The sequence below is a fragment of the Gavia stellata genome, chromosome 6, assembly GCF_030936135.1.
Source record: "Gavia stellata isolate bGavSte3 chromosome 6, bGavSte3.hap2, whole genome shotgun sequence".
NCBI lineage: Eukaryota > Metazoa > Chordata > Aves > Gaviiformes > Gaviidae > Gavia > Gavia stellata.
The window spans coordinates 24,202,582-24,227,727 of NC_082599.1; the positions used below are offsets into that span (position 1 = coordinate 24,202,582).

General features: G+C 36.9%; 1 protein-coding gene across 1 annotated transcript in view; it reads left to right on the forward strand.

The window, feature by feature from the left end:
- The window catches only part of RUNDC3B (RUN domain containing 3B), a 54,667-nt gene that overhangs the window by 22,842 nt on the left and 6,679 nt on the right, over positions 1-25,146 (forward strand). The window contains exons 5-8 of the mRNA XM_059818599.1: positions 733-822; positions 3,927-4,007; positions 5,067-5,235; positions 11,668-11,825. Of these exons, the coding sequence (XP_059674582.1) occupies positions 733-822; positions 3,927-4,007; positions 5,067-5,235; positions 11,668-11,825 (498 nt within the window). The remainder of the gene's footprint in view (positions 1-732; positions 823-3,926; positions 4,008-5,066; positions 5,236-11,667; positions 11,826-25,146) is intronic.

The window sequence follows — 25,146 nt, forward strand, 5'->3', positions numbered from 1 at the left end:
AGTGAGGGAATACAGATTTAAAAATTGTTGCTTTATTGGTCACTGTTCTCAAGCAGCTTTCACAAGTCTGCATATACCAGGGTATGGGAAGTATATTTTGAGATCAAACTGTGCAGTTTTAAAACTTTGGGCAATAGGTGTTTTACAATAAAAAATGGTGTTAAGAAAACACTCCTCCTTCAGATAATGAAAATTTTAAATCTCAGAATAACTAGTTGCAGTATGCATCTTCCCAGCATGCAGTATTTTAAGAAAAAGTGTACTACCTGGAAAATAGCTGATTTGTGAAAATATTTTTCTAAAAATAATCAACTACTAAGAATGAAGAGTGAATGTTGAACTTTAAAAGAGCCTGCAAGTACAGTTGTGAGAGAGAACTTTTTTTTTTAATACGATGGAATAATTTTTTTTTTATGACACACATTCTTCCTTTCAGCAGTAGAGTGGAAGATATCTTCATCATTTTCTTTGCATTCTGTCCATCCTGTTCTACTATTTCTTAGGGCTAATATTGTAGATTCTTTTTGCTTCTGTCTAAATTTTTATGTGCTCTAAGATTGTGGTGTTTTGTGTTGTGCAGTCTATTGGGTTGCTTTATTTGAAATAAAATATGAATGCCCCTGGGGTTCACATGAGTTGTTTTTATTTAAACTGGATTTCTTCAGTTTTCTGTTAACTATTATTATTTGAGAGAAAATGGTATTAACTGAACTAATTTATTTTTTATTGAAGGAGATTTTATGAGGATGGAGCAATTGTTCTTGGTGAAGAAGCAAATATGCTTGCTGGTATGCTGTTGGGACTCAATGCAATTGATTTCAGGTATTATATTTGCATGCTTCATAACAAAATGCTCAGGGAAGGTACTTATAAATCAATGCATTATGGAAAACATTGTCAGATTCCCTTGATAGTGTGAGAGACAAAACTCAGGTGGGGAGGAAGTAGGGGGAGGGAGAGAGAGAGATCTTGAATGGCTCTTCTAGATAAGAACGAAGTCATGCCATAGTTTATATAGCTGCATGATTACACGGTCTTTCTTTCAGGTATCAAAATCCTGAAAGCAATCAGAAGTATAATTGCAGAAGGTATATCTAACCTATTAAGTGACGCGTACAGACAATTGAATCTTTTAAAGTTATTTTTAAACTGTAAGGAAAACTCTGTGATTAAGTACATGGTTATGCCCTGGTACTCAATGACAGCATTGCAACTGCATATGTAGAAGGTGTAGGTGTCTTTAACTTTAGCACTTAAATGTTTTAAAAGCTTAACCTACAAATGACCGTTTAACATTAATTTGTGTTATAATTAACTGCAGCTGAACTGCAAAGTATCATCAGATCACATGAATTTACCTTTGTAATCTCTAGCTAGACTTTTGTGTGCTTTGTTATACAATTAATTCTGTGTTTTGGGGTTAAAAAGGTGCAAGCACACCCTAGATAATATAAAAAACATCTTAATGTGTATATATAAAAATATATATAAAAACATCAGCAAGGTATGAAGACTAGAGTGCCTATGAAAAGATCAAACCTGGCTGGTGCAAGGCCCTGTTAATATGCCTGGTTGGACCCACTTAGCATTGTACAGAGCCACTGGGGAAGGGTTTCATAATACAACGTAGGGAAAAGGAGAGTGATAATGCTTTTCTCCAGTCTCCTGGCAGTACACTGTTAATATTTACGTTGCAGCAGCATTAATGCTTTTCACAAACCAGTTTAAGAGATAAACTGGCGGAAAACAGCACATAGTCTCACTGAGTACACTGAGTGATTGACTGTTGCCAAAAGGGCTTTGGAGATTTACTCCTGCTTATGTATCCTTATACGAGTTTTGAGGCTTGTTGGACCCTTCTGTGAGCCAGCTTAACTTGTTAAAGAGTAAAAAACCATACCCAGTAAGAAGACAGGATAGTTCTTTTGTTGTTAGCTAGTTTGGTTCACAGAAGCATCCTATTAGTGGCAGAGATGATGGGACCATAAGGCTTAGAGAAGAGAAGGAATAAAAAGGATTGAGTAATGTTTTCCCTTTCTGGTGGCAGTGAGAATTTAATTCAGCTGCCTGTGGAACTGCAACTGGATGCTAAAGGTGAAAAAAACCTAAAAATTCAGGTCTTAATGGCTGAACTAGCTCATCATGTATTCAGATAAGTGTCAATACCACTGTAAGGAGGGGAAAGGGAATGTCTGGCTGGGGTTTAAAAAAAAAAAGAGAAAAAGAAAGAAAAAACTGGGAGGGAGAGGTTGAAAATGCGGGATAGCTTCTTGTGCCAGCATTTAGTCATTAGAATGGTTTAACTGCATCCTAACATATGTTCTGTGGGAATGGAACTGTGCTGCAGGATGATAAGAGAGCTAGGCTTGTGTACAGCAAATCCAAATCTTACCAGATTTTATTAATTTAAGCTTTACACTATGTGAAATTAAACTGCTTCTGTATTAGCACTATACTTGGGAGGACTATAGCTATACATGAATAAGAAGCATAGCAAGAGTGGGTCTGCAGTATGTAAATGCTCCTATAAATAATCATCAGTTGACTGTGTTTGTCTCGCATAAGCCTTGGTGATATGTACTACCAGTTGAGAATTTAGTGGTATAAGTGCGCTTTCTCTTCCTTTGTCCTCTGATTTCTAATATAAGCATATTTATAGGTATCTACTTATAGTATTCAGAGTAATGATTGGTTCTCATTGGAGACATTTTAAGTTTTTGTCAATGCAGCTTTTAAGAGCTTAGAAATTTTCTGGACAAAATAGGAACATAGTGCTATAGGAGCATTTTTATTGTACCACATATAATTCACAGTATTGTGGTTTGAATGGCTGAACAGCTGTAGCCATTCTTTGCATGTTATATTTGAGATATATTTTTTCAGTTCAAACAATCTATTATAAATGTTGACTGGCTTATCTATGTGGAACTGTAAATCAGACTTTGGGGTGGAGATGGGGGAACCCAGGTGAGAACGGAATCTAAATATTTTTTTCCCCCTCACAGCAATGTGGAATTATGTATCTACTTAAAACAATTGTGGTTTTGCAGGGGTGTTTTCTGTTGTTTTCTTTGCTTTTCTTTTCTTAGGGGAAAAAACCCACTTCAGATGTACTTCCCAAATACCACTTAAGTGACTGCGTTGTCAAAAATGGCACTTTGCAATTAAATCAGCAAAAGCTGTGTCTTACTAGAAGCTGGTTTTTGGTGGCAGAGGTAGGAGGAGTGAGGAATATGAGCCTTGTGGAAGCATAATTAGTTTTGTCACTTCTGTGATAATTAAACATGATTCAAATGCAATCTTTTATATCCAGTACAAAAAGAATACAATGTAGATGAGAGCTTTATAAAGCTACAGCCATTTAAGAACATTTTCTGAAAGTTAGTTTCATTAGTGTTCCTTGTCTTCCTGCAGCCCAACTCCAGAAAGTATCTGAAAGTAGAAAGACTCTGAAATATTTTGAGAACTATTTTTTGACTTAAGGTTAGTAAGATGGTTACATAAGCACTCTGCAAACACTTTAAATGAGCTTAAAAACTGAAGATTCCAAGCTCATCCATAGCTCTTCTGTTTCTCTTGCTTCAGCTAACTTTCCTTTTCCTGTTATTCCCTTGCAATCCATCTGTATTTTCAGAATAAAAGCAAATATTTAGAAATTAGGGTTTATACCTCTTGCCCTGATCTATTCCCTGATTGTGTGGAATTTCTGTTCGTTGGGGTTTTCATTATCCTGTAATATGCTCAGCGACTCTCATTTAATATTAATCAGTCTAGCTCAGCTGAGTAGGATTTCAGTGTTAAATACTGTAAGCCTTTCTTATTACCAAAAAATCAAGAAAAATCAAATTTCACATTGGTAAGATTCAACTGTCACTGACATTTAATTTTCTTGTTATAATCTTATCATTGTTTCTCTGTTTTATCAGTTTTTGTCTTAAGGGTGAGGGATTGGATGGCAGCTTTCCAGCTGTCATAGATTATACACCGTACTTGAAGTTCACCCAAAGGTACTTTTTATCTTTACGCTGCTTTTTTTTATTTTATATCATTGGCAAAATTTTACTTCATACTGGGCCTCTTACTTTTCATTTCACATTCAAAATAATATCCATATCTAAATACAAACCTGTACACTCAGCTACCTTGCTCTTTCAGACTGGTGGAATTATTACATGACTCATCAGAGCGAGTCATGCTAACTCTGTTTACTTGGATTAGAATCACAGTTCAGCAGGAAACAATTTTTTTTATTTCCTTTGAAGATCACCAGGCCAAGTTGCCCTTTCCCTTGGGCCTTTGCTGTGTAGCCATAAACTTAAAATTAGTTATTTTGTAAATAAAAATTATGTATGCCCTGGTAAATAGTAAGATATGACAGATAAGCAGAATGCAGTATGAGCAGTTAGCACTTAATAGAAAGTCATGACCAGTTGTGTATATAATCTGACCTTCCACCTACGTTTTGCTCCTCTGATCAGCCATATGATAAATAAAAAAAAAATGATCACTATATAACAGATCATATTTTAACAATGAATCTGTATACTAGGTAGGGAGATACTTATGTTCTGTGAAATAACAGGCAGGTGGTCATCACTATAACAATAACTATACATCCTCATTTAAATTTATCATGATTTAACATAATGACAATGACTTTTTTATTTTTCTGCATTTTTAGAAACGATTTATTTTCGGATACTACTCTTTGCCCTGAATTTGTGAAGGAAAGATTGAGTCACCACTTCCTTAGGTAGCATATTGTAATGCATTGGCCCTTTGTATTCCAGGAGAGTATCCCACTATCCCATGTACAGTTGTCTGACTTGCCTAAGACAACTTGACTAATATCACAAGCAATTCTTTGCCCATTCTTTAGCTGGCTATACAAATAAAAGCTTGAAATATAAGTTGTATTTGGTGATCTGTCCTATCCCAACTTTTCAATTATTTTTGGTTTACACAGCTTTAGATATCTTTAAGAACTGTGGTGCTTTAATTTCAAGGGGAATTTGCATTTTAACAAACACAGCTTTTTCACTTGGCTAATAAATATGATCCTTCAGTTCTGACAGCATCAGCAGTGATGAAGAAGAGCTAAGAACGCTGGGCAGTAGTGGCAGTGAAGGCAGCACTCCAGAGAATATTGGTCCTCCTTTCATCACGGATGAAAACAGTTGGTACAACAAATGCAAAAGAGTAGAACAGAAGTACCGGCTTGCATTGGAACAGAAGGTAAAAGATTAGTTTTGTGGGGGGTGATGGAGCCAAAGCTTGTCACCAGCCAACTGGTGACATATCCATTTAAGTAAAGGCAGAAAAATGTATTAAATGTTATTTAGCTTAATGTAAATGGTCTTAAATTTTACAGTCCTCAGAGTATCTAAGTATCTCTGCTCATTGATTTGAGGGAAAAGAGGTTTGGGGAGAGGGGGAAGAGAATAATAATAACAACTTGGAGACCAGATTTCACAATCTAATGTAGAAGCTTTGGCTCCTTTATCCAATCTTAGAGTTACAGGCAGCGTATCTCTGAAGCTGTTAGGTTGCAAGCTTGAAGTGAACACAACTGTCCACGTGATTTTCCTCTTCCTTAGAGGCCATAGAATTTTATTGATGTAGGTAGACTGACAGTTGAAGGCTTTTTTAATGATAGTAATGTTAAACTTTAACATTTACAGTAAACAAAAATGATCAGCAAAGTAATCCATATAGGAATAAAAAGCAAAACTATCTTCTCAGTAATACTGAGATGGGTTTTTAGAAAATATATAGTTTTAAGACCTGCTTAAAGCTAGAATGAGAAAGGGGGGGAAAAAAAGTGTGTTTGTATTTGATTTTAATAATTTAGGTGGCTTATTGAATCACAGAATCACTAAGGTTGGAATAGACCTGTAAGATCATCAAGTCCAACCATCAACCAACAAACACCACCATGCCCATTAAACCATGTCCCACAATGCCTCGTCCACACGTTCCTTGAACACCTCCAGGGATGGTGACTCCACCACTTCCCTGGGCAGTTTCTTCCAGTGTCTCACCACTCTCTCAGTAAAGATATTTTTCCTAATATCCAGCCTGAACCTCCCCTGGTGCAACTTGAGGCCATTTCCTCTTGTCCTGTCACTTGTCACTTGGGAGAAGAGACCAACACCCACCTCTCTGCAACCCCCTTTCACGTAATTGTAGAGAGCGATGAGGTCTCCCCTCAGCCTCCTCTTCTGCAGGCTGAACAACCCCAGTTCCCTCAGCCGCTCCTCATAAGACTTCTTGTGCTCCAGACCCCTCACCAGCTTCATCACCCTTCTCTGGACACGCTCCAGCACCTCAATGACCTTCTTGTAGTGAGGGGCCCAAAACTGAACACAGGATTCGAGGTGCGGCCTCACCGCTGCCCGAGTACAGGGGCACGATCACCTCCCTACTCCTGCTGGCCACACTATTTCTGATACAGGCCAGGATGCTGTTGGCCTTCTTGGCCACCTGGGCACACTGCTGGCTCATCTTCAGCCGGCTGTCAATCAACATCCCCAGGTCCTTTTCTGCCAGGCAGATTTCCAGCCACTCATCCCCAGGCCTGTAGCATTGCATGGGATTGTTGTGACCCAAGTGCAGGACCCGGCACTTGGCCTTGTTGAACCTCATACAGTTGGCCTGGGCCCATCGATCCAGCCTGTCCAGATCCCTCTGCAGAGCCTTCCGACCCTCGAGCAGATCAACACTCCCACCCAACTTGGTGTCGCCTGCAAAGTTACTGAGGGTGCACTCAATCCCCTCATCCAGATCATCGATACAGACATTAAACAAGACCGGCCCCAAAACTGAGCCCTGGGGGACTCCGCTTGTGACCGGCCGCCAACTGGATTTCGCTCCATTCACCACAACTCTCTGGGCTCGGCCATCCAGTCAGTTTTTAACCCAGCGAAGAGTGCACCTGTCTAAACCACGAGTCGCCAGCTTCTCCAGGAGAATACTGTGGGGAACAGTGTCAAAGGCTTTGCTGAAGTCCAGGTAGACAACATCCACAGCCTTTCCCTCATCCATCAGGCAGGTCACCTGGTCATGGAAGGAGATCAGGTTGGTCAAGCAGGACCTGCCTTTCATGACCCCGTGCTGGCTGGGCCTGATCCCTTGGTTGTCCTGCACGTGCCCTGTGAGCGCCCTCAAGATGAACCTCTCCGTAATCTTCCCCAGCACCGAGGTCAGGCTGATAGGCCTGTAGTTCCCCGGATCCTCCTTCCGGCCCTTCTTGTAGATGGGCGTCACATTGGCAATCCTCCAGTCGTCCAGGTCCCTCCCTGTTACCCAGGACTGTTGATAAATGATGGATTGTTGGCATGTTTTTGGCCTGGGACAACTAGCACTCTCCCAGGTTATTTCAGGTCACGGTTTGTGAATCAGTGTTTGTCAGTGATCACTCCAAGTAACCAGTGTTACTGCAGACATGGTCCTTTGGAACTTGAGTTTTAGTATAGATATAGCCAGACTGAGAAAATATACCTGAGAAGGAATCCTAGCTATGTCCAGTTCATTAGGGTAAATGTAGCTATGGATTGCTAAATGCCAGTTTTAATACAGAATGGGTAGAATCAAAGTTGGTTTATTTTAATGCATGTGAGAGAACCTAGTTAAAGTTTTTCTAAGTAACAGTGAAAAAGTCAGACTTACTGTGGGATGATAGATGTGAGAGGTATTTTTTAGAAAATATGCATACAATTATTTCTTTTCTATTTTTGGTCCCTTAGACTTCTCATTTTTAAAAGATGACCTTAAATGTTGGCATCCAGGTTGCTGATACAATTTTCTCAGCCAGTGTGGTATCACTTTCCATATGGAAAGAACTTGAGTTCCTTGCGGCTCTCTCTGGTACAGAGGACATTTTCCCTGCTTTTGTAAACCAAAAGTGCCATTCAAAAGGAATCTCTTCAAATACATAAACAAAATTAAAACCTTTCCCTCCCCATCCCAACAGTCCTTGAAGCACACAAATGTATTCAAGACAGCATTTCATCCTTGTGTCCAGACAAAAGCATAGGATCGGTTTGAATTCTGCTGTTCTTGCTGCCCTGACCTGAAGACTGTAAAATATTTTGGGGTTTAATGAGGAAAGTGTCATCAGGTCTGGAGAAGCATTAAAGAGAACAAAATAGGTGGATGTTTATTTTTCTTGGTACATCCACGTGGTTAATTTCCAAGGATATGGCATGAAGGATATCCCTTCAAAGACAGACATCTATAGAAACAATATTGAAACATGGTGTCCAAATCCACTAGCCAGAATCACTAGGTAGCACAAAGATCTTCAGTGGCTGTAGCAGCAAATGGAGGTTTTGGTTTATTCATGAGTCTAAGATCCAGAAACATTTCTATTACATGGGAAGTTATTCACTGATCTGATACTGAGTATTTCAAATTTTTGAGCATTACTGTTTTAGTGAGTCACATTATTCCTTGCAGCATTCTCTTAATGAACTGCCAACTTCTATAGTCAACTAATGTAGAGGTGAATTCAAGTCAGTTTTATGATAACTCTTTGAAAACTTTGGTGCATTTAATACAGTTTTCAAAATGATAGCTACTCTGACAGCCGTTGACACTTCCCTAATTGTCCTTCTTTAGAATGCCTGCTTGACAATTGTAGCAGCAAAATAACATTTTTATTCCCACAGACAGAAAATTTTCCATTGCCTCATTTTCATTTGGGATGTGCCTGCCAAACTTTTATTTAATTCACTTCTACTATACTACATCTGTTCTGTTATAATTTGAACCAATGGGTTCAACCAAGAGGTTAGATGGACTATGGAATATATCTCCTTTCCTGAATGTTTCTCTCCTTCCCTTTTTGGGACCTTTTTCATGGGAGTAAGTTGCAGCAACAATCAAGTTGCACACAGTGCAGTAGGTACCAGTTAATCAGAGACAGTGTTTTCTTTCAAACAAAGGGGTTTTCTGACATTCTGTGTGTTGGAAAACTGGATGTTTGTGACAAGAAGACCAAGTTGAAAATAATGGTTTTTAGCAACTGATACAGTGAGTCTGATGGATCCTTCTTTTGCTCTATTGTCATTTACTTTGCGCAAACAATGATAAATTCCTTTTGTGCCTCCTCAGTAAGTATGTGCAGTCATTAATAACACAGGTGAATGAAGTTTGCCAGGGTCACAATATGACAAGTGACTGGATTTCAGCTAAGATAAAGGTATCTGTATCTTCTGAGTTGTTTGAATGTTAGGATAGGGTCAGGTATTATTTTAGCAAGGTAAATGCTAGCATTGCTTTATTGGATCAACAATGCTGTGCTGGTTTAGACCAAGAATCATTGGTTATCTGACTATCCTATTTTGGATACTTGCCTGACATAGAAGTGGAGGGAAGAATAAAAACAAAGCAAATGTATATTCACTGTATTTCCCTTAATACTTCCTTGGCCAACACATATCAGCTCAAGGACTTCCTGAAGCTGATAAGGTTTGTCTGTTTAGTAACATGTGATGGATCTCACTTCCAAATACTTGTCAAATACCCCCATGACCCCATGTGAGTTTTTAGCATCCAAATCATTTTTTTTTGGCAAAGCATTCTGTATATCTATCATCTGTTGTGTGAAAAGCCACCTCCTTTTCTGTCTTTTGAATCTGGCTGCTACTAGCTTCGTTTCATGGTGCCTAGCTCTTGTATTTTAAAAAAATTATGAACAGGCACTTCCTTCCTGCCCTCTCCAGGCCACTCTGGAAGTGTGATGAGTTTGTCTTTTCCAAGTTGTCTCTTGTCCAGATTAATGAGCCATACTTTACGCATTTGTTACTTATGTGGAAGTTATCCCTTCTCTATTTTGGAATGGTGTAAACTGTTCACTTCTGTGTAGTAAATTCCTAAATTCTTTGTGTACTGTTTATACTGGAGTTTTATATGCTTTCACTGGTTAGATGATGCATCTCTATGTCATTATAGATAGAGGCATTTGCTGTTCATAGTATTCTGTTTCTGATACTGATGCTTCATATATAAAATCTTTTTGTAAAATGTTTGTTTGACTTTTCTGGGAGGCAGGAAATTTGTGTATGTCCTAATGCATCATTTAGTACTTTCAAAGCGCTACTTAGAGCTCCAAGGAGTACCTTAACAGTCAAGAGAACAGTAACATTTGACGGGGCAGAAGTAGGGATACTGAAAACCTCTCAAGATTCCTTGTAATTTGTACTGAGACTAAAATAAATTCAGATATATCCAGTGGATAGAACTGTATGTAATCATAGAATCACAGAATAGTTGTGGTCAGATGGCATCTCTGGAGATTGTCTAGTCCAACTCCCCTGCTCAAAAAAAAGGTACACTAGAGCAGGTTGCTCAGGGCCTTGGTCAGTTGGGCTGGGACTATCTCAAGGATGCAGACTCCCCAGCCTGTCTGGACAACCTGTTCCAGTGTTCATTTAAAAATTAAAAAAAAAAAAAAAAAATTTCCTACATTTAAATAGCTTTCTGTATTGCAATTTGTGCCCGTTGCCTCTTTTCACTGGATACCACTGGGAAGAGTCTGCCTCCTCTCATATGAGAGATGTTCCAAACCCTTAATCGTCTTTGTGGTGATGAATTATATTAGTAGCATTTTACCGACCAACTAATGTGAAACCTGTTTTCTTACTCAACAGGACTGTGCCTGTTCTGTGTCTATGAAAACCACCTTTTTAAATTTTTTTTTTTAATGTGGGCACCTATGAAAGAGTTACACATTTTTTGACTTCCACTTCAAGGAATGTGCAAAATTTTATGCGGTATAGACTTACTGTATCCAGCTTTAACTAAGAATTGATAAGAAGGTACTAGCATCTGACACGCTGGGACTTTGCTTGAAGAAGAAAAAGAAATAGCTACTTAGTATTGCGACCAGATGTGTAATTTGTGAACATACTTTGTGACCAGCCTGCCATCACAGCTACAATACTCACATTGTGGATTTTTGTAAATGACTAAGTAGTTGCAGTGTGCTTAGGACTGCCCCATATCTTTTATAGTATGAGCTGGAAAAACAGTGACATAAATGCACATGCACATTCCAGCTGTACATGTCCAATGTTACTAAAAGAAGTGACCTTCACCAGTTGTCCTACCTTGTGCTTTACTGGAGATGAATATTTATTTCAATAACTTTCTTCTTTGTCATTTTAATGTGTGATGTGGTATTGCAGTTTTAAAAGAAAATTTAAAATAATATTGGACATTTTTTATAATAATTCTGGATCCCTTTCATTAACTGCACAGATCCATATAAATACATTCTACTCTTGTCCTTCTTACACCATATCTAACATCCTGCATCTGTTAAGTTGTAGAGTTCTGACCTTTTTCTTGTACTAGTGACTGTTCTATGTTGTTTTTCAAAAACGAATTAGTGTTTCATGCTGGTAGCATTCCTGTCTCATTGTTTCATCCATTATTCTATTCCTCCGCAGGACTATAAATAAGTACATGATTTTCTTGGTACCTATTAGGAAACATCACACTAATCTTAAGTCAATTTACTAGTCTGTTTACAAATATAAAAAAAACTACAACAAAACCGAAGTAGAACTGTATACATCTTAAACAAGAAAAATGTGAACATATATAATGAAAAGGTTTTTTGATAGTGTGTTCTTTAAGGCTTTCTAACACTTACATTTCCAGGGTTACCTTGAAGAATTGGTACGACTCAGAGAAAACCAGCTATCTGAATCTGTCTCACAGAATAAACTGCTGTTACAAAGAATTGAAGATATGGATCTAGCCCATAAAATGGAGAAGGAACAGCTGGAATATATCATTGTGGAACTGCAAGACCAGTTGTAAGTTAGTATAACGGAGAAACATTGTTAGACCAGTATTACTTAATTTATTTAGCTTATTTAACTATACAATACGAAGAACTTCTGGTCCTGTGGAAATGAGTCAAACTTCTTAAAGAAATTGATGTATTTTAGCTTCCCCCCCCGACAAGTCTTCTATTCAGAAATGGCTTACCTGAAAACTGCAGTAGTGTAATACAGAATAATTCTGAGATTAATTTTTTTTCTTTTTTAGATCTGAAATAGCTTACAGTAAACTAGCTTAAATTTTTAACACATTTTTATAAAATGTTCTTTATATTTTATTACTTCCAGCTTTAAGGCTACCCTTAAAAAAAAAGTCTTGGAAGCACCTTCCTTTTGAACACTGTTTTTAAAATGTTAGGCAAGAGAGGATAATGAAATACTTATTTTCTTTGCATAGATTCTATTTTATTTGTGTGGGGCTCAGACACAGTAGAATTTTATCTGGTAGTCCTAAAAATACTCAAACTGATGAAATAGTTTGCTACTCACCCTTTCTTCAATGCAAGGCAAAATGCGAAAACAACAGGAAAAGGCTTAATTTTTTAATAGCATATGTGACTCCTAATATGGTAAATATTCAAGTATCTTATGACCCTTAGGTAGTTTATCCTCCCAGCCCTGTCTATGGGTAGAGAGGTACTGTTCTTTTGCAGAGACACTCCCTGGTAATGTTTAAAGACCCAGATAGATGGAAGACTCACTGTGTGGCAATAAATTGCCATGAGACTGCTATGGTATGCATCTGAAGTAATTGTATGTTCCATTCTGTTCCTAACAAATACAAGATAAATTATTACACATCTGTATGTGTCTGAACCCTGAAGTAAAATGGAAGTCATCTGTGGCCTTTGAAACAATCCAGGATGAAGAGAATATAAAGATGGCTTTGGGGTGCTTTGATTTCCTCTGCCTAATGTCTCACAGAGACACCACCCAGAAGTGGTGTCTATGCAGTAAAAAGTACTTCTAGCTTGTAAAGAGAGCTTTTTTTTTTTTTTCCTCCCCCTTCTCCTCTCTATCTTGTGGTAGATGACTTTATTGCCAGTGCTTGAAGTGGATTTTATGAAAATCCTCAGGAATACAGCATTTGCATTTTATTTATGCCAGTTTCAGAGTTGAGGAAGAAAAAAGATGTTTTTCCAAGTCTTTTTTTTTTTTTTCCCCTGATTGCCTGTATGCTTTTGAGAGATAACCTGTTCTTGAGTTCTTTTCTGAACTTACTGATATAGGTAATGATTCATGTTACACTTCTTTGGCCTCCCTGATTATTTGGGGGGCGGGGGGGGAGCGGGAGGTGTGAGCTCATTTAAACCCACTCTGATACTTGGAAATTTTGAACGTTCAGACCTGCTGTTAATTTTTAGCTGAGCTATATGCAGTCAGACTGTTCTAAAGATCTCAGTCTTCAGGGTTTGATTTTGTTTGCTGGCTTTCTTATGTAAAGGCTCAAATTGTGGAGCAGTTTCTGTTGTATCTTGACAGTGTGTTCTTGTATAGCTGTTTATGAGACACTGCAGTCAGGAGCCTGGACTGCACTAGATATTTGGAGAGAGAGGTATAATTTTGCATTGTTATTGCTGTGAGTGTAGCGTGCCTCTAATGAACTCTTCCTAAAGTGTGTTAGGAACTCATAGCTCCTCATTGGGGAAAGGGAAGAAATATTCCTAGCAGGTTTCTGATGGCGAACACCAGTCATAATTAACATCTTGTAATCATTCTTTCATACTTGTTTTTTCCTTTTCTTTTTTATTCTGACCAAGAGTGACCTAGCAGCAGACTATGTTGTATCACTGCCGTGTGTGTAATGAGGCATGAGTTTTGGCCAATTGCTCTTTATGGTCAGCCATTTTAGAATGGTGTTCATGTAATTCCAAATCTTAGTGTTTTGGTCCCCTACAATTAGTAGCATTTTGAAGTAATGAATGTATGCTGTAATCTTCTTGAATTCTTTACCAACAGCTAAGAGCAAATTTGGGATTGTAATTCTGCCCGAGGCATATTACATTACTGTTTGTAAAACACTTTGAAATCTGATTTAGGATCATTTGCTGTGTAATGGAAAGTATTATAAATAAACATTCTATATTTTCTTTTTAATCATGCTTTTCTATTCCACTGGCTGTTGTTGTTAAGGTAGCAAGTTCTACCGCTTCAAATTTCTATTAAGTAAGTATTTGTTGATGTTTCCAAAATGGTATTTCACAGGCATGCGAGTCAAAATCCTTTACATATATTCTCAATGGATTTGGGCAGAGTCTGAGTCTATGTCTAGGTCTGCCTCCCCCCCAAAAAAAAAGTGGGGATGGGGAATAGAGGTCTGACTTTCTTGGCAGTATAGGTTATTATTGTTGCTGACTTGGAAACCAGGTTATAAATTAATTACCTACAGAGAAACTTTTCCATATTCATATTTAATAAGGCAGTTTGCTGTAAAGCGTGAAAAAAATACAGAGACAGGAGACTGGAGAAACTTGGAAGTAATTTTTGTTTTATAGCTTCTATGCAAAACTTCATGTTCTACAATTATCAGTATTCTTAACTTTGTCTCACATGCTTGAGTATCCAAACTACAATGAACAACACAGTTTTCAATGTAGTTAAAAGCCATTTCATGGATCTCATGAATACCAATACCTGGAAAATAATGAAGCTGAAAATTTATTAAATTAGTTATTCACAAAAGAATAACATTTTTTTTGTGTCTCTCAACTTAATTTGATTTGTTAGTAATATGCCCACCCATCCGGGGATTGGACATCTCACTTTGCTGGCAGGTGTCTGTGGCAAATCAAGTTAGAAAAGTGAAACTGTAATAGACCACCTGATCATCAGTCAGACACATTTAAACTAATGCACAGCTGATCAAGAAGAAGGTTCAGACTAGATATTAGGAAACATTTCTGTACCGAGAGGGTGGTCAAACACTGGAACAGGCTTCCTAGAGAGGTGATCAATGCTCCATACCTGTCAGTGTTTAACAGGCATTTGGACAATGCCCTTAATAATACACTTCAACTTTTGATCAGCCCTGGAGTGATCAGGCAGTTGGACTAGATGATTGTTTTAAGACCCTTCCAACTGGAACTATTCTGTTCTATTCTAAGAACAGAATAAGAATATTCTAAGAATAGAATAAGAAAAGCTTGCTCTTTTACCACTTTCAGCATCTCCAGGTGAAGTGATTGCCTAGTGATATGTGTCAATTCTAATAATGATGAGGCATATTCTGGCTTTCATTTGCTTTCTTCAGAAGTGTTTGCCATCACTGGGATGTGTTTTTGCCTGGGGCTTGTTGTAGTTGTGCTTTTGGCTCCACTCTTCTATAGAAATAGCATATTTTTACAGTGTGGGTGGGACAGTTCTTAAGGCCTTAAAGTGCTTACAGGAGGACAACCAAGAGAAGCCTGTGATCCATGGCATGTCTAACTGAAGAAAGGAGTTTGAATTCTGTAACATTCAAAATGTGATGGGAGAGGAATCCCAAATCATCAAGGAACTGTATCCTGGAGTACTCAAAACTCACAGAGGCAGGCATTTCTTCCTCCTCTAAGATTCTGCAAAGAACTGCTGAATGTCTTTTGGAGCAGAGACATTTGATTGCGCACCCCAGCAGTAAAATATTCTGCGCACACACCCCTAATATAGGTTTGTTTATTTATAAATTATATACATGTACTACTGTACTAATATATTATGTATATTATAAAACATACAAAACCCCAGAAATTAAAAAGGATGAGATAAAGATTAAATAAACACTATTTTAATTTTTTTTTCATTTATTAACAGTACAAAAAGTATTTTCTTGCCGTACCCCAAAAGATTGTCTTACACACTTCACTTTGGAGACCACCGCCTTGAAGGACTAGTTAGCTCAGTCAAAGAAGTATCTGGGCAAAATCTGGAACTGTTTGCACACAATACCCTTGCATTAAAACTCTTTATCTCAGCTTAAACACACTTTTTGTTCCCCTTAGGGTGATTCTTAGTCTTTCTTTTGACATACACACTACCTGTGTCTAAGGCAAACTGCTGATCTTTGTCACTTTAAAGTTCAGATTCTGCATCTGAAATTGATATTTGTATGTGTTAAATATTGATGTATGATTACAAGAGAGATTCCATGAATTTCCTGAATAGTGACTCATCTCCTGCATGGTGACTCACTGATGTTATAAAAGCTAATCACTTTAACAAAAAAATCTTTTTAAATAAAGTGATAAGGAAAAAGGAAAACATTGTATACAAACGTAAAAAAACTCCAAATGCTTTAAAATTTTTTTCTTCTGCTGTGATTTTTGTTGAAATGACAATAGTGATTTGCATGATGTTTACCAACATGGGTTTCCTCCTAAGGTATTTTTCAGGTTTTTAGGCTGGTGTGCCTGGTGTAAGATGGTACAGCCCCTTTGTTGCAACTGGTGCAATATTTTAATTTTTTTTTTTTTTAATTTATCACATGTATTGAAAATGTATTTCTTAGATTCAGTGGCTATGCTATATTTTATACTGTTCTGGTTTTTATCTCCCTCTGCTGTTTCTTCCTATGTCTCTGTCTTGTTCTGCTGTTTTGTGGAGTGGCATGTGGAGGGAAGAAAAGTCAAGACAACCCTTCTGTGTTTGTAATTCTGTCTTTGGTTATGGCACAAATCAGGCTCAAATTAAATTGTAGGGACACTCATGTCTTACATTGTATTAAGCTTGTCTGTATAATTAAGAATTTTCTGTATGTTTTAGCAAATCTTAAAGCTAGATTTATTTAATTTACCTGGCTGTTACTTCAGAATTCGTCAGTCTTTCAAAGGCTCAAACAGTGCTTGTACTCCATTCTTAATAATTTAATATAGCTGTCTGACAGATCCAGCAATACTGCAGTTCCTATCAGGATAATACAAATGTCTTTGTAAAGACAGGAAACAACAGTTTAGTTGCAACCCTGAAAGACTGTTTGCATCAGTGACACTCTTTAATTACAGTGAATGTTCTGTGTATGCTTCCACTCCTGAGTTGTACACAGTCTGTCACGTATGCTTCACTATTTTCCAGGCATTGACTATTGGAGTACTCTGTCCATACACCTATTTTTCCCTATGTTAGCACTGCATTGAGCTCACACTAATGCATCCTGCCTTTCAGAGAAGTCCATCAGCTCATTCTCAGCAGCACCTGAACATAGCCAGCATCATGCCAGAGTAAACTCGTACATGTTTAAGTCCAGGCAAAATTAGCTTCTCTGTTTCAAATACACCATGTCATATCAGGTCTGTTACGGAGTACTTGAGGATTTACTATATTCTTTGTAGCAAAGATGATTCCTTTCCAAAGATTGATAGTGCCCCATTTGGTTAAAAAACTTGCTTATGAAAATACCAGTCTGTGCTTTTCCTTGCTTTGTCAAGCTTCTGTTTGTAAATGCTCTAGAGCCTTCAAAATGCTGCCACAAATACTCTGCCTGAGAGCAGGCAGGAGAGGGTCACAAATGAAGGCACAAAGTTGTAGAGGATGTAGGCTGTAACTGTGCTGTCAGGGACAAAGCAGAGAAAAGCTTGTCCAAGGAAACAGAAGCGTCTGAGCAAAGGCTTGGAAATTTAGCCTGTGTTTTGTGTCTCCTTGCGAGTAAAACTTTAAATGTGGGCTGCTTGGCTTTGTAATCCTCCCTCAAAAACTAAATCATCTGGAGAAATAGGAAAGCTGGATCACTTCTTTAGCACTCTTACCTTCATTTTCAGATCGTCCTCTTGTAAGACTTGTTTTTTTTTTTTAAGAAACTGATTTCCTCAACTGCATAAGTACAGTAAATCCAATTTGTTGTAACTGCTTTATTTTCTCACTGAAAGGAACTGGGAGATTAAAATTTAATGTTTGGTCTTCCTGGTGAATTTTTTTCCTAGAATGTCAAAACTGAGAATGCTAATCCTTCTTTCCTTTTAAAGCTTTCATGGATCCTTGCTATCAAACCATAATTCACATTAGCCACGCTTTAATTTGTAATGCTACCTGTATGTCCTCTGTCTCCCTCAAGTTTGCAGCAGCAGTTTTAAATCCTTAGTATTGCAGTCTGGTCTGTTTTCAGCTCCTTCCTTTCTCAACTTGTCTGTACTTCTTTTTTCTTTTTTAAACAGCATAGAAAAAATATTGCATATTTTGACAGATGTTAAAACTGTATTGTTTATGCAGTGTTTTGGATTTTGTTTTTGTGGAATTATTTCTTTTGAAGTTTGCTGCAATATCATATGCCTGTTCTGTTTTACAAAGGTGTGGATAGACAGCAAGAAGGAAAGTTCTGTTTTCAGTGAGGTGGAAACCTGTGAAGACACGGGAGTTTCCTTTTTGCTTAAGTATAACTAGGAAAAGTTCAGCTGGGCATAGTACATGGACAGACAGACTCCTGCAATTCAGAGTGGAGCGTACAGAGTGAGGCACAGCCAAGAAATACGCAGAATTAAACAAAATTGCAGCCAAGCCTCCGACATGACAGAGGACATGCTATTCTTAGAATCCAGAGGGAGGGACTGCATGGCTTTATTGCGCAGCAGGAAACCAAAAGTTTCTGAATTGATACCAGCCTGAAGAAAAGGACAGTAGATAGGGCAGGATTCATTTTTAAATGCTTGTATTTTAATATCTCATTCTGAACTTTTAAGAAGGGGTTTTAAAAGGTTTATATTAAAATAAACCTTAAATTTTAAAAAAGTTAAAAGCTTTTGAAGTTACTGGTGTCTTCAAGGACAAGGTGTGTTGGTATATTTACAGTAAAATGCTGACTGACTCCAAAGTGAAAAATACTCATTTTTGTAAGGAGTCTCTCCTTCCTGCTCTCTCTTTTCTTTTTCTTTTTCCTTCCCCCCCCCCCCCCCCCCCCCGCCTTATAGGGTTAGAGAATCATAGGAACTTTCCTTTGACCATTTTGCAGACTTAATGACATTAGCATGGCAATGTGTCCCCTTCTCCGAGTCTGTAATGTGTAATACTAAAATCTGGTTTTATAGTGGCATACTTTTTCTTTTCTCCCATAGGTACACTTCTATGGATAAAGGCATTGCATAAAAGTAGCAAGCAAGAAAGCTTTAAGTCACTTGGGCATTAGCACTTCATGCATTCCAAATTCCAGAATTTTTATCCAATGTAGAATTACAAGGTTGACAGCAGGGTGAAGTAAGGCCTTTCAAAATAATAATGAGAAGTATTGAACCTTTGAGAGCCTCAATGCAATGCAGTTGCAAACGATGCACATTCCCAGTAGGAATGCATATTGTATGGATCATGGATTTTCTTCCTCTGGTAATATTACCTGAACTTACCTGAACTGCGACAGAAAAAGAATACTTGCTTTGACATAGTAATGCTGAAGGACCTATACAAAAAACATCAATGTTTGCCTTTTTTAATTCCACAAAGAGAATTATCTCATGTCTAGAACAGGTGAACCTGAGGCTTTGGTTTCATAAAAAAGTTTGAATAACTTGATACTCACTGTGAATGGAGAGGATAGAGAACATCAGCTAAAAATAGGGTAAGTCAGTCATAGTGCATAATCATAAACTCCTGGAGTACAATAACAAAGACTGAATTTGATCTCTTTGTGCTTTACCCATTTAGATAAATAAACTTACATTACCATTTGCTTATGAGAGTCCCAATTTTTCTTGCTTCATTTCTTAAGCCTCATATTCATTTACTGTAGATTTGCATCTATATTCTGGAAGATACTGATGGGAAAAGCTAGTGTTTGATAGTGCTTATACATAAATGAGAAGAGTTGAACAAAAGTTATTTTTACATTCTTCTAATATATTTAATGCAAGTTACACGAAGTTTGATACCAAACTAAATGGACTTTAAATGACAAATAGTAAAATATAATCAATTTTCGTGAGGGTGGAAGAATAGTGCCAGGTTAGAATGGTGAGGAGGAGCTAGTTCTGTATTTGCAGAGATATTACTTTATCATTGATACACTGTAGCAATCTCTCTAAGATTCTTTAGACAAAAGAAATTGATATTTAAATGATCCTAAATTTTAGTTTTATTTGGCTATATTTATTGGTTTAAATAAATCAGATTCAGAATTAAGTTTCATCGAGTAAAAAGGAGTAGAAAAATCCATTTTATAAGTTTCTCTAAAATACAAGTAGTTTGACCAAAAGAAAGGTGATTTACAGGTCAGTGTACGTACACACACACAGTCACATAAATGTTTTGGTTTTTTTTTAAATTATGGATGGTATTTGTAAATTTAAGTTACAACTTGTTTTTCTTTCTTTGAAACACAGTTTTAGGGCTACAACGTTGTGTCTTGGGTTTTTTCAATGTTTTGTTAAAGTAAAAAACAATTTAAATGATTTCTGGAAAGGCTTAAACTAGAAAAAGTGAAATGTCTGAAGTTATAACCAAGAAAATAGTGTAGTGTCTCACCTGTTTTCTTGAGCAAGAAGCTTTTATTAGCTGCCTTTCTATTTCGATAGCAAGTGGTTGAGATTTAGATTGGTGCTTTTTCTGTTTGTCATTGAGATGTTATTATGCAATCACTTAACGTAATAAAACTTTCAGTATTTTGTTATCCAAATCATAACTCGAATTACCCTTGGCAAAGGTGTTTATTTGCTGCCTGTTTTCCTTTCCCATTTCTCCATGTCTACTGTTCTTTTCTCTGTGTGTGTGGTTTTTTGTTTGGGTTTTTTCCCCCCACTTCTTCCCTTGAGTCAGATTTTTGTCCTGCATTTTTTTCATTCTGCAATTGCCTTAGACTTTGAAGCTCTGTCTTACTGTTTGCATAGTATTAATTCAATTCGGCTACCAGGAAGAACTTACATTACTTATGGCTTGCTGCTGGTTTTTTGTTTTCTTTATCTTTTCTTTTGCCATTTTTTTTTCCAAACCAACATGGTCTTCTATCCTTCAAAGTAAGTCAACATTCCCGTATTCACTTTTTTGGAATTAGAAACATGGCATTCTGAAGGAGACTTATAGACAAGTATTTGCCAAAACTAGCATATATAGAAGGTCCATCTTACAGTCATAATGTTCGATATCTCTGCTGAAACTCCTGCTGGCTTAATATGTGAGTGGAAGTTTAAAAAAGTGGTTGTTCTGTCAACCCAAAATACCCAACCATTTTGTGGTTCATACTGCTGTTTTTGCTGAATCCAAGGGAAGCATATTAAAATGGAAAAAAAATATTGTGAAGACCACTGGTTTTGGTGAAGTTTTCCTGATCTGTTCTGAAGGAAAATCCTGATTATTTTTTTTTTTTCTCCCCTTCCCCCATAGAAATATTCTTTTAAAAGGAGTTCAGCTATAGACAGATAATTTGTATTTACATGACTCACATGGAAAAAAAATAATCCTTGAATTACAAGCTCTGTTTGAGACGATATTTGCTAAAGGTAAATTTGATAATCTGTCCAAAAAAAGCTGTTTGCTAAGAGTCCTTCATTTTCCAACAGAAAGTACCTGACAGTTGAAAAACAGAATTAAAAGCTGCTCTTTACTTTTTTTTTTAATAGTTTGGTTACTAGTCAAGTTCAGTATTTTTCTTATTTTCAGTCAAGACCTGCTGTCTGGGGAAACTGTGTGGTGCCTGTTATCCTCCTCCAAAGGAATCAGGCCTGGTTATTTGTCCAAGGACATGAAGAGTGTCAGTCACATTCTGCAGTAGTGTTTTAATGAGCACATGCAAAGTTAACATTTTGTAGTGTGTTTTGATCCATTCTGGGTGTCTGTATTCTGAAATAAAATCTCCACCATAATTAGGCTAGAACTCAAGAGCAAAGTTGCTGGTATTTCTGCCAATATAAGCTTATCCAAGTTACTCCAAAGGTCAAGGAGAACAAAAGCTATATAAAATTGATGACAGTAATTTTGTTACTCGAGGATGTATTTCAAGATCTTGAGGAGATAATAAAGGAGGAATAAAAAGATTGCTGAAGAAGCTTCAAGGGGATCTGTTCTGTGGCACAACTAGTACCATTGCTGTTCCAGACGAAGATCTGTTGGCCAGTCAGAAAGAGTAAGAAAATGTCATGCAGTAGGACATGCCTGCTTTTTTTCACTACAGCGACTGCCATTAGAAAGTCTGCTGGGATCTAACTGCTCTGGCATCTAATTTGGGGAATACTGTGTCTGTGCACAGGGCACAAACCTGAAAGAGGTGATACATTGCAGCATCAAAATCTACTGGTAAGTAACTGATTTTCATACCTGCTGATCTAATTTCTCAAAGTCCAATGACATACCAGTCCAGACAACTCACTGTCTTGCTACAGTACCGACAATCTGAGAGTTCCCTTTTATTTTAGAGTTGCCCTTACAGATTTTAGTTATATTCATGTATGCTATCAATTTGAGTTTGCATTCCATATTTCCTGCCCTAAATAAAGGTTTTTAAAGCTTGTTCTTTCTTATTCAAATGTTTTTATTTTTTTTAAGCTTTTATTTTCACTTTTACTTTTCACTACTCAGGTAGTTCTTGAACTGGAGCACTCATCTGATATAATTCCCTTTCTTAAGGAATTAGTCTGTTTGGTTTATTTCCTGTCTTCATCTGCTGGTAAGAGGGCAAATTGCCAACTGGACTGGCATTTTCTGGATTTGGAGAAATTAAACTTGCAGGTAAGAAATTCCTGGTTTTTCATAGGTATAATTGGAAACAGAACTGAGTTTTTGTTTATTAAACAAAAAAAATCTGTGTAAATGAGTCTTTCAGAATAAGCTTCCAATGGCATGAATCTGGATTTGATCCAGGGGAAATTGGAAATCCAATCTAGCTGAAATGGTAACCACATAAAATTTCTGGTCTCAAGATAAGGCTTTTCTGTACTAACTTGGACTAAATTTTTTATATCATTTCCGTTTCGCGTGCAGGAGCCCCACATACAGGCTGTCTTTTGTCCCCATCCGCCACTATGAATGAGCAAATCAAGTCAGGTCACAGTTTCAAGATGCAGAAGTCTTAGATGTGTTAATTCAAAGGCGTAATTTCTTATCCTTTTGAGAGGTAGCTGAGCTGCCAGAAGCAACGCTAGTGCAAACAGAGCTGTTTGTGAGGTTACCTTATGATTAAATTAAAAAAAAAAAATAAAAAAATAAAAAAAGCTTCTTTAAAAAAAAAAAAAATTAAAAATTGACCATTTTGATGATCCATTTTCAGAGTGGCTCGTACGTGATTGTACCAGAACAACTGAAAGGGCAACATACTGTGGAGCAGGGATGGAAATGAGCAGTAATTTGTCAATTGCATTTTATTATTATATGTGTACCATACATAATGATACACTGCTTGTGCTTAATAAATAATCTCAAAATAAAAAATCATGAAATAAACATCTCAAAATAATAAAAGTTGAGGAAGTCAGAAGTAAATATTCTGGAGAGTAACTGACAAAGACAGAGCCAGTGAACACTAGTGGAGAAAGATGTTGATTGGAAGACTTCACTAAACTAACTTTTCCCTACTTCTTAAATACACAATTAAAGGACTGAAAGTCAAAAGCATGCAGAGACTTTTCTGGGAATAGCTGTATAAACCTGATGTCAATACTCTGGCTGTTGCTGTTATTCTTGAATAAAAGTAAGTAAATTTACAGGCCTGGAAGGAGCGTATGTATCTGCACTTCAAGCAGACACTTATTCCTAACTTGGGAGTATGTTAGTATTGATTAGTTAATGAATCATCAGTATTCATTTGTAATAGGCAGGAATTCATTAGCAGGATGTTTTTACTGAATACTTTTGTTTGTTTCCTAAGAGGAGCTTAATTTAAATAGTGATTCCTGATGTAGAGAACAAAAAATATAAATGTAAGCCAAATATTTGTTAGTTTTTAATGATGTATGCTAGTATTAAGATGATGATCTCATCTCTCTTGCTGCTGCTTTTTCCTAGTAAGTTATTAGTTGCGGTAGTATTTTGAATTTGTATGGAGTTTTTCTTTTTTTTAGACATTAAAAAAACCCCACCACAACTTAAATGTCATTACTTAAACAGCGTATCCTGAGCTAACATGGTGACACTGTGTGTATTATATTTCTCTTATATAGGTGCATTATGGAAAAATCTATGCCATGAAGTGTAATACAAAGGTTATTTGATAATTTACAAGCAATTTTTTTGAAAATATGTTCTGTCTCCAGCATCACCAATGCCTTCCTCCTGTAATAAATCCCAACATGCATTTTGCTGGGTTTGCCTCACTTACCACTTTTCAGTATGAAAATAGCAATTCAGTAATTACTTCCAAAGGAATCAGCAGTATTGTCTCTCTGCCTGCCATCTCTTCAGTATTTCTTGGTTTTTTGTAATGTTTTTCAGAACTTTAAATGCGATATGAAGTTATCTTATAAAAATATTTGTTGGAGTGAGGACTGCTCAGGGCACAAATGTTGAGAGCAGGAGAAAAGCAGTTATTTTCTTTCTGCAGATCACAAAAGAGAGCTTCTGCTGCTTTTTGCCAACATGATTATAAAGAGATGGAAATTACTGTAGATAGAGAAGATACCAGTTAGTGGATGGGGGAAAAAAGTTCACAGGCTTTCAGAAGACCAGTAATTTTTTCATGCCTAGGTTAGGTGATGTACTATAAATCAGTTTAACTCCCCTGCTCTCATAATAAATTCTTACATATTCTACCTACTCTACACAATGCTTTCTGCACTCTTCAATCTCACTGTGTTAGTCCAGGAGACCCTATTCAGCCATATCTTACATGCTGCCTTTCTTTCATTCAAAAAATAATCATACAATCTCTTACTAAGATCCACTGTATTCTCCATGTACCAACTACCTTCCTGAGATTATTAGATTTAGAAGCCATTGTTTTTATCTTCTTTTGGCTTTCAAGTTTTCTATTTCCAGTCTGAAGAAAATGAGTTAACAGCTTGTTGTATATGCTTGTTTGCTTGTTTTCACTCAAACTTGGTCATATTTCCTTCTTTTTTAACTTCTCTCTATAGTAAACACTTTTGTGTCTCTTACTTTTCCTCTTCGCTTTTTGGAATGTCCTTGCTTTTACTCCTGTATTAAACGGCTTAACATATTGTCTACAAACCTTATCTTGCACAAACCTTAAATCATCACAGCTACAAAACCAATAGAACAATATTTTAGTGAATTTTATTTTTAAATAGAACTGCATACTTGTGATCTTCAGTGTTATTCTTACAATGTATTATGGATTTTGTTGCTTATAAGTTATGAGGTAATATCCTTCATAAAATCTAGGCTTTGAGTCTTGGTCTACAGGCATTCAGGCCATTCTGGTTTTCAGTTGGTGTTTCTCGCCAGTGGCTCGGGAACA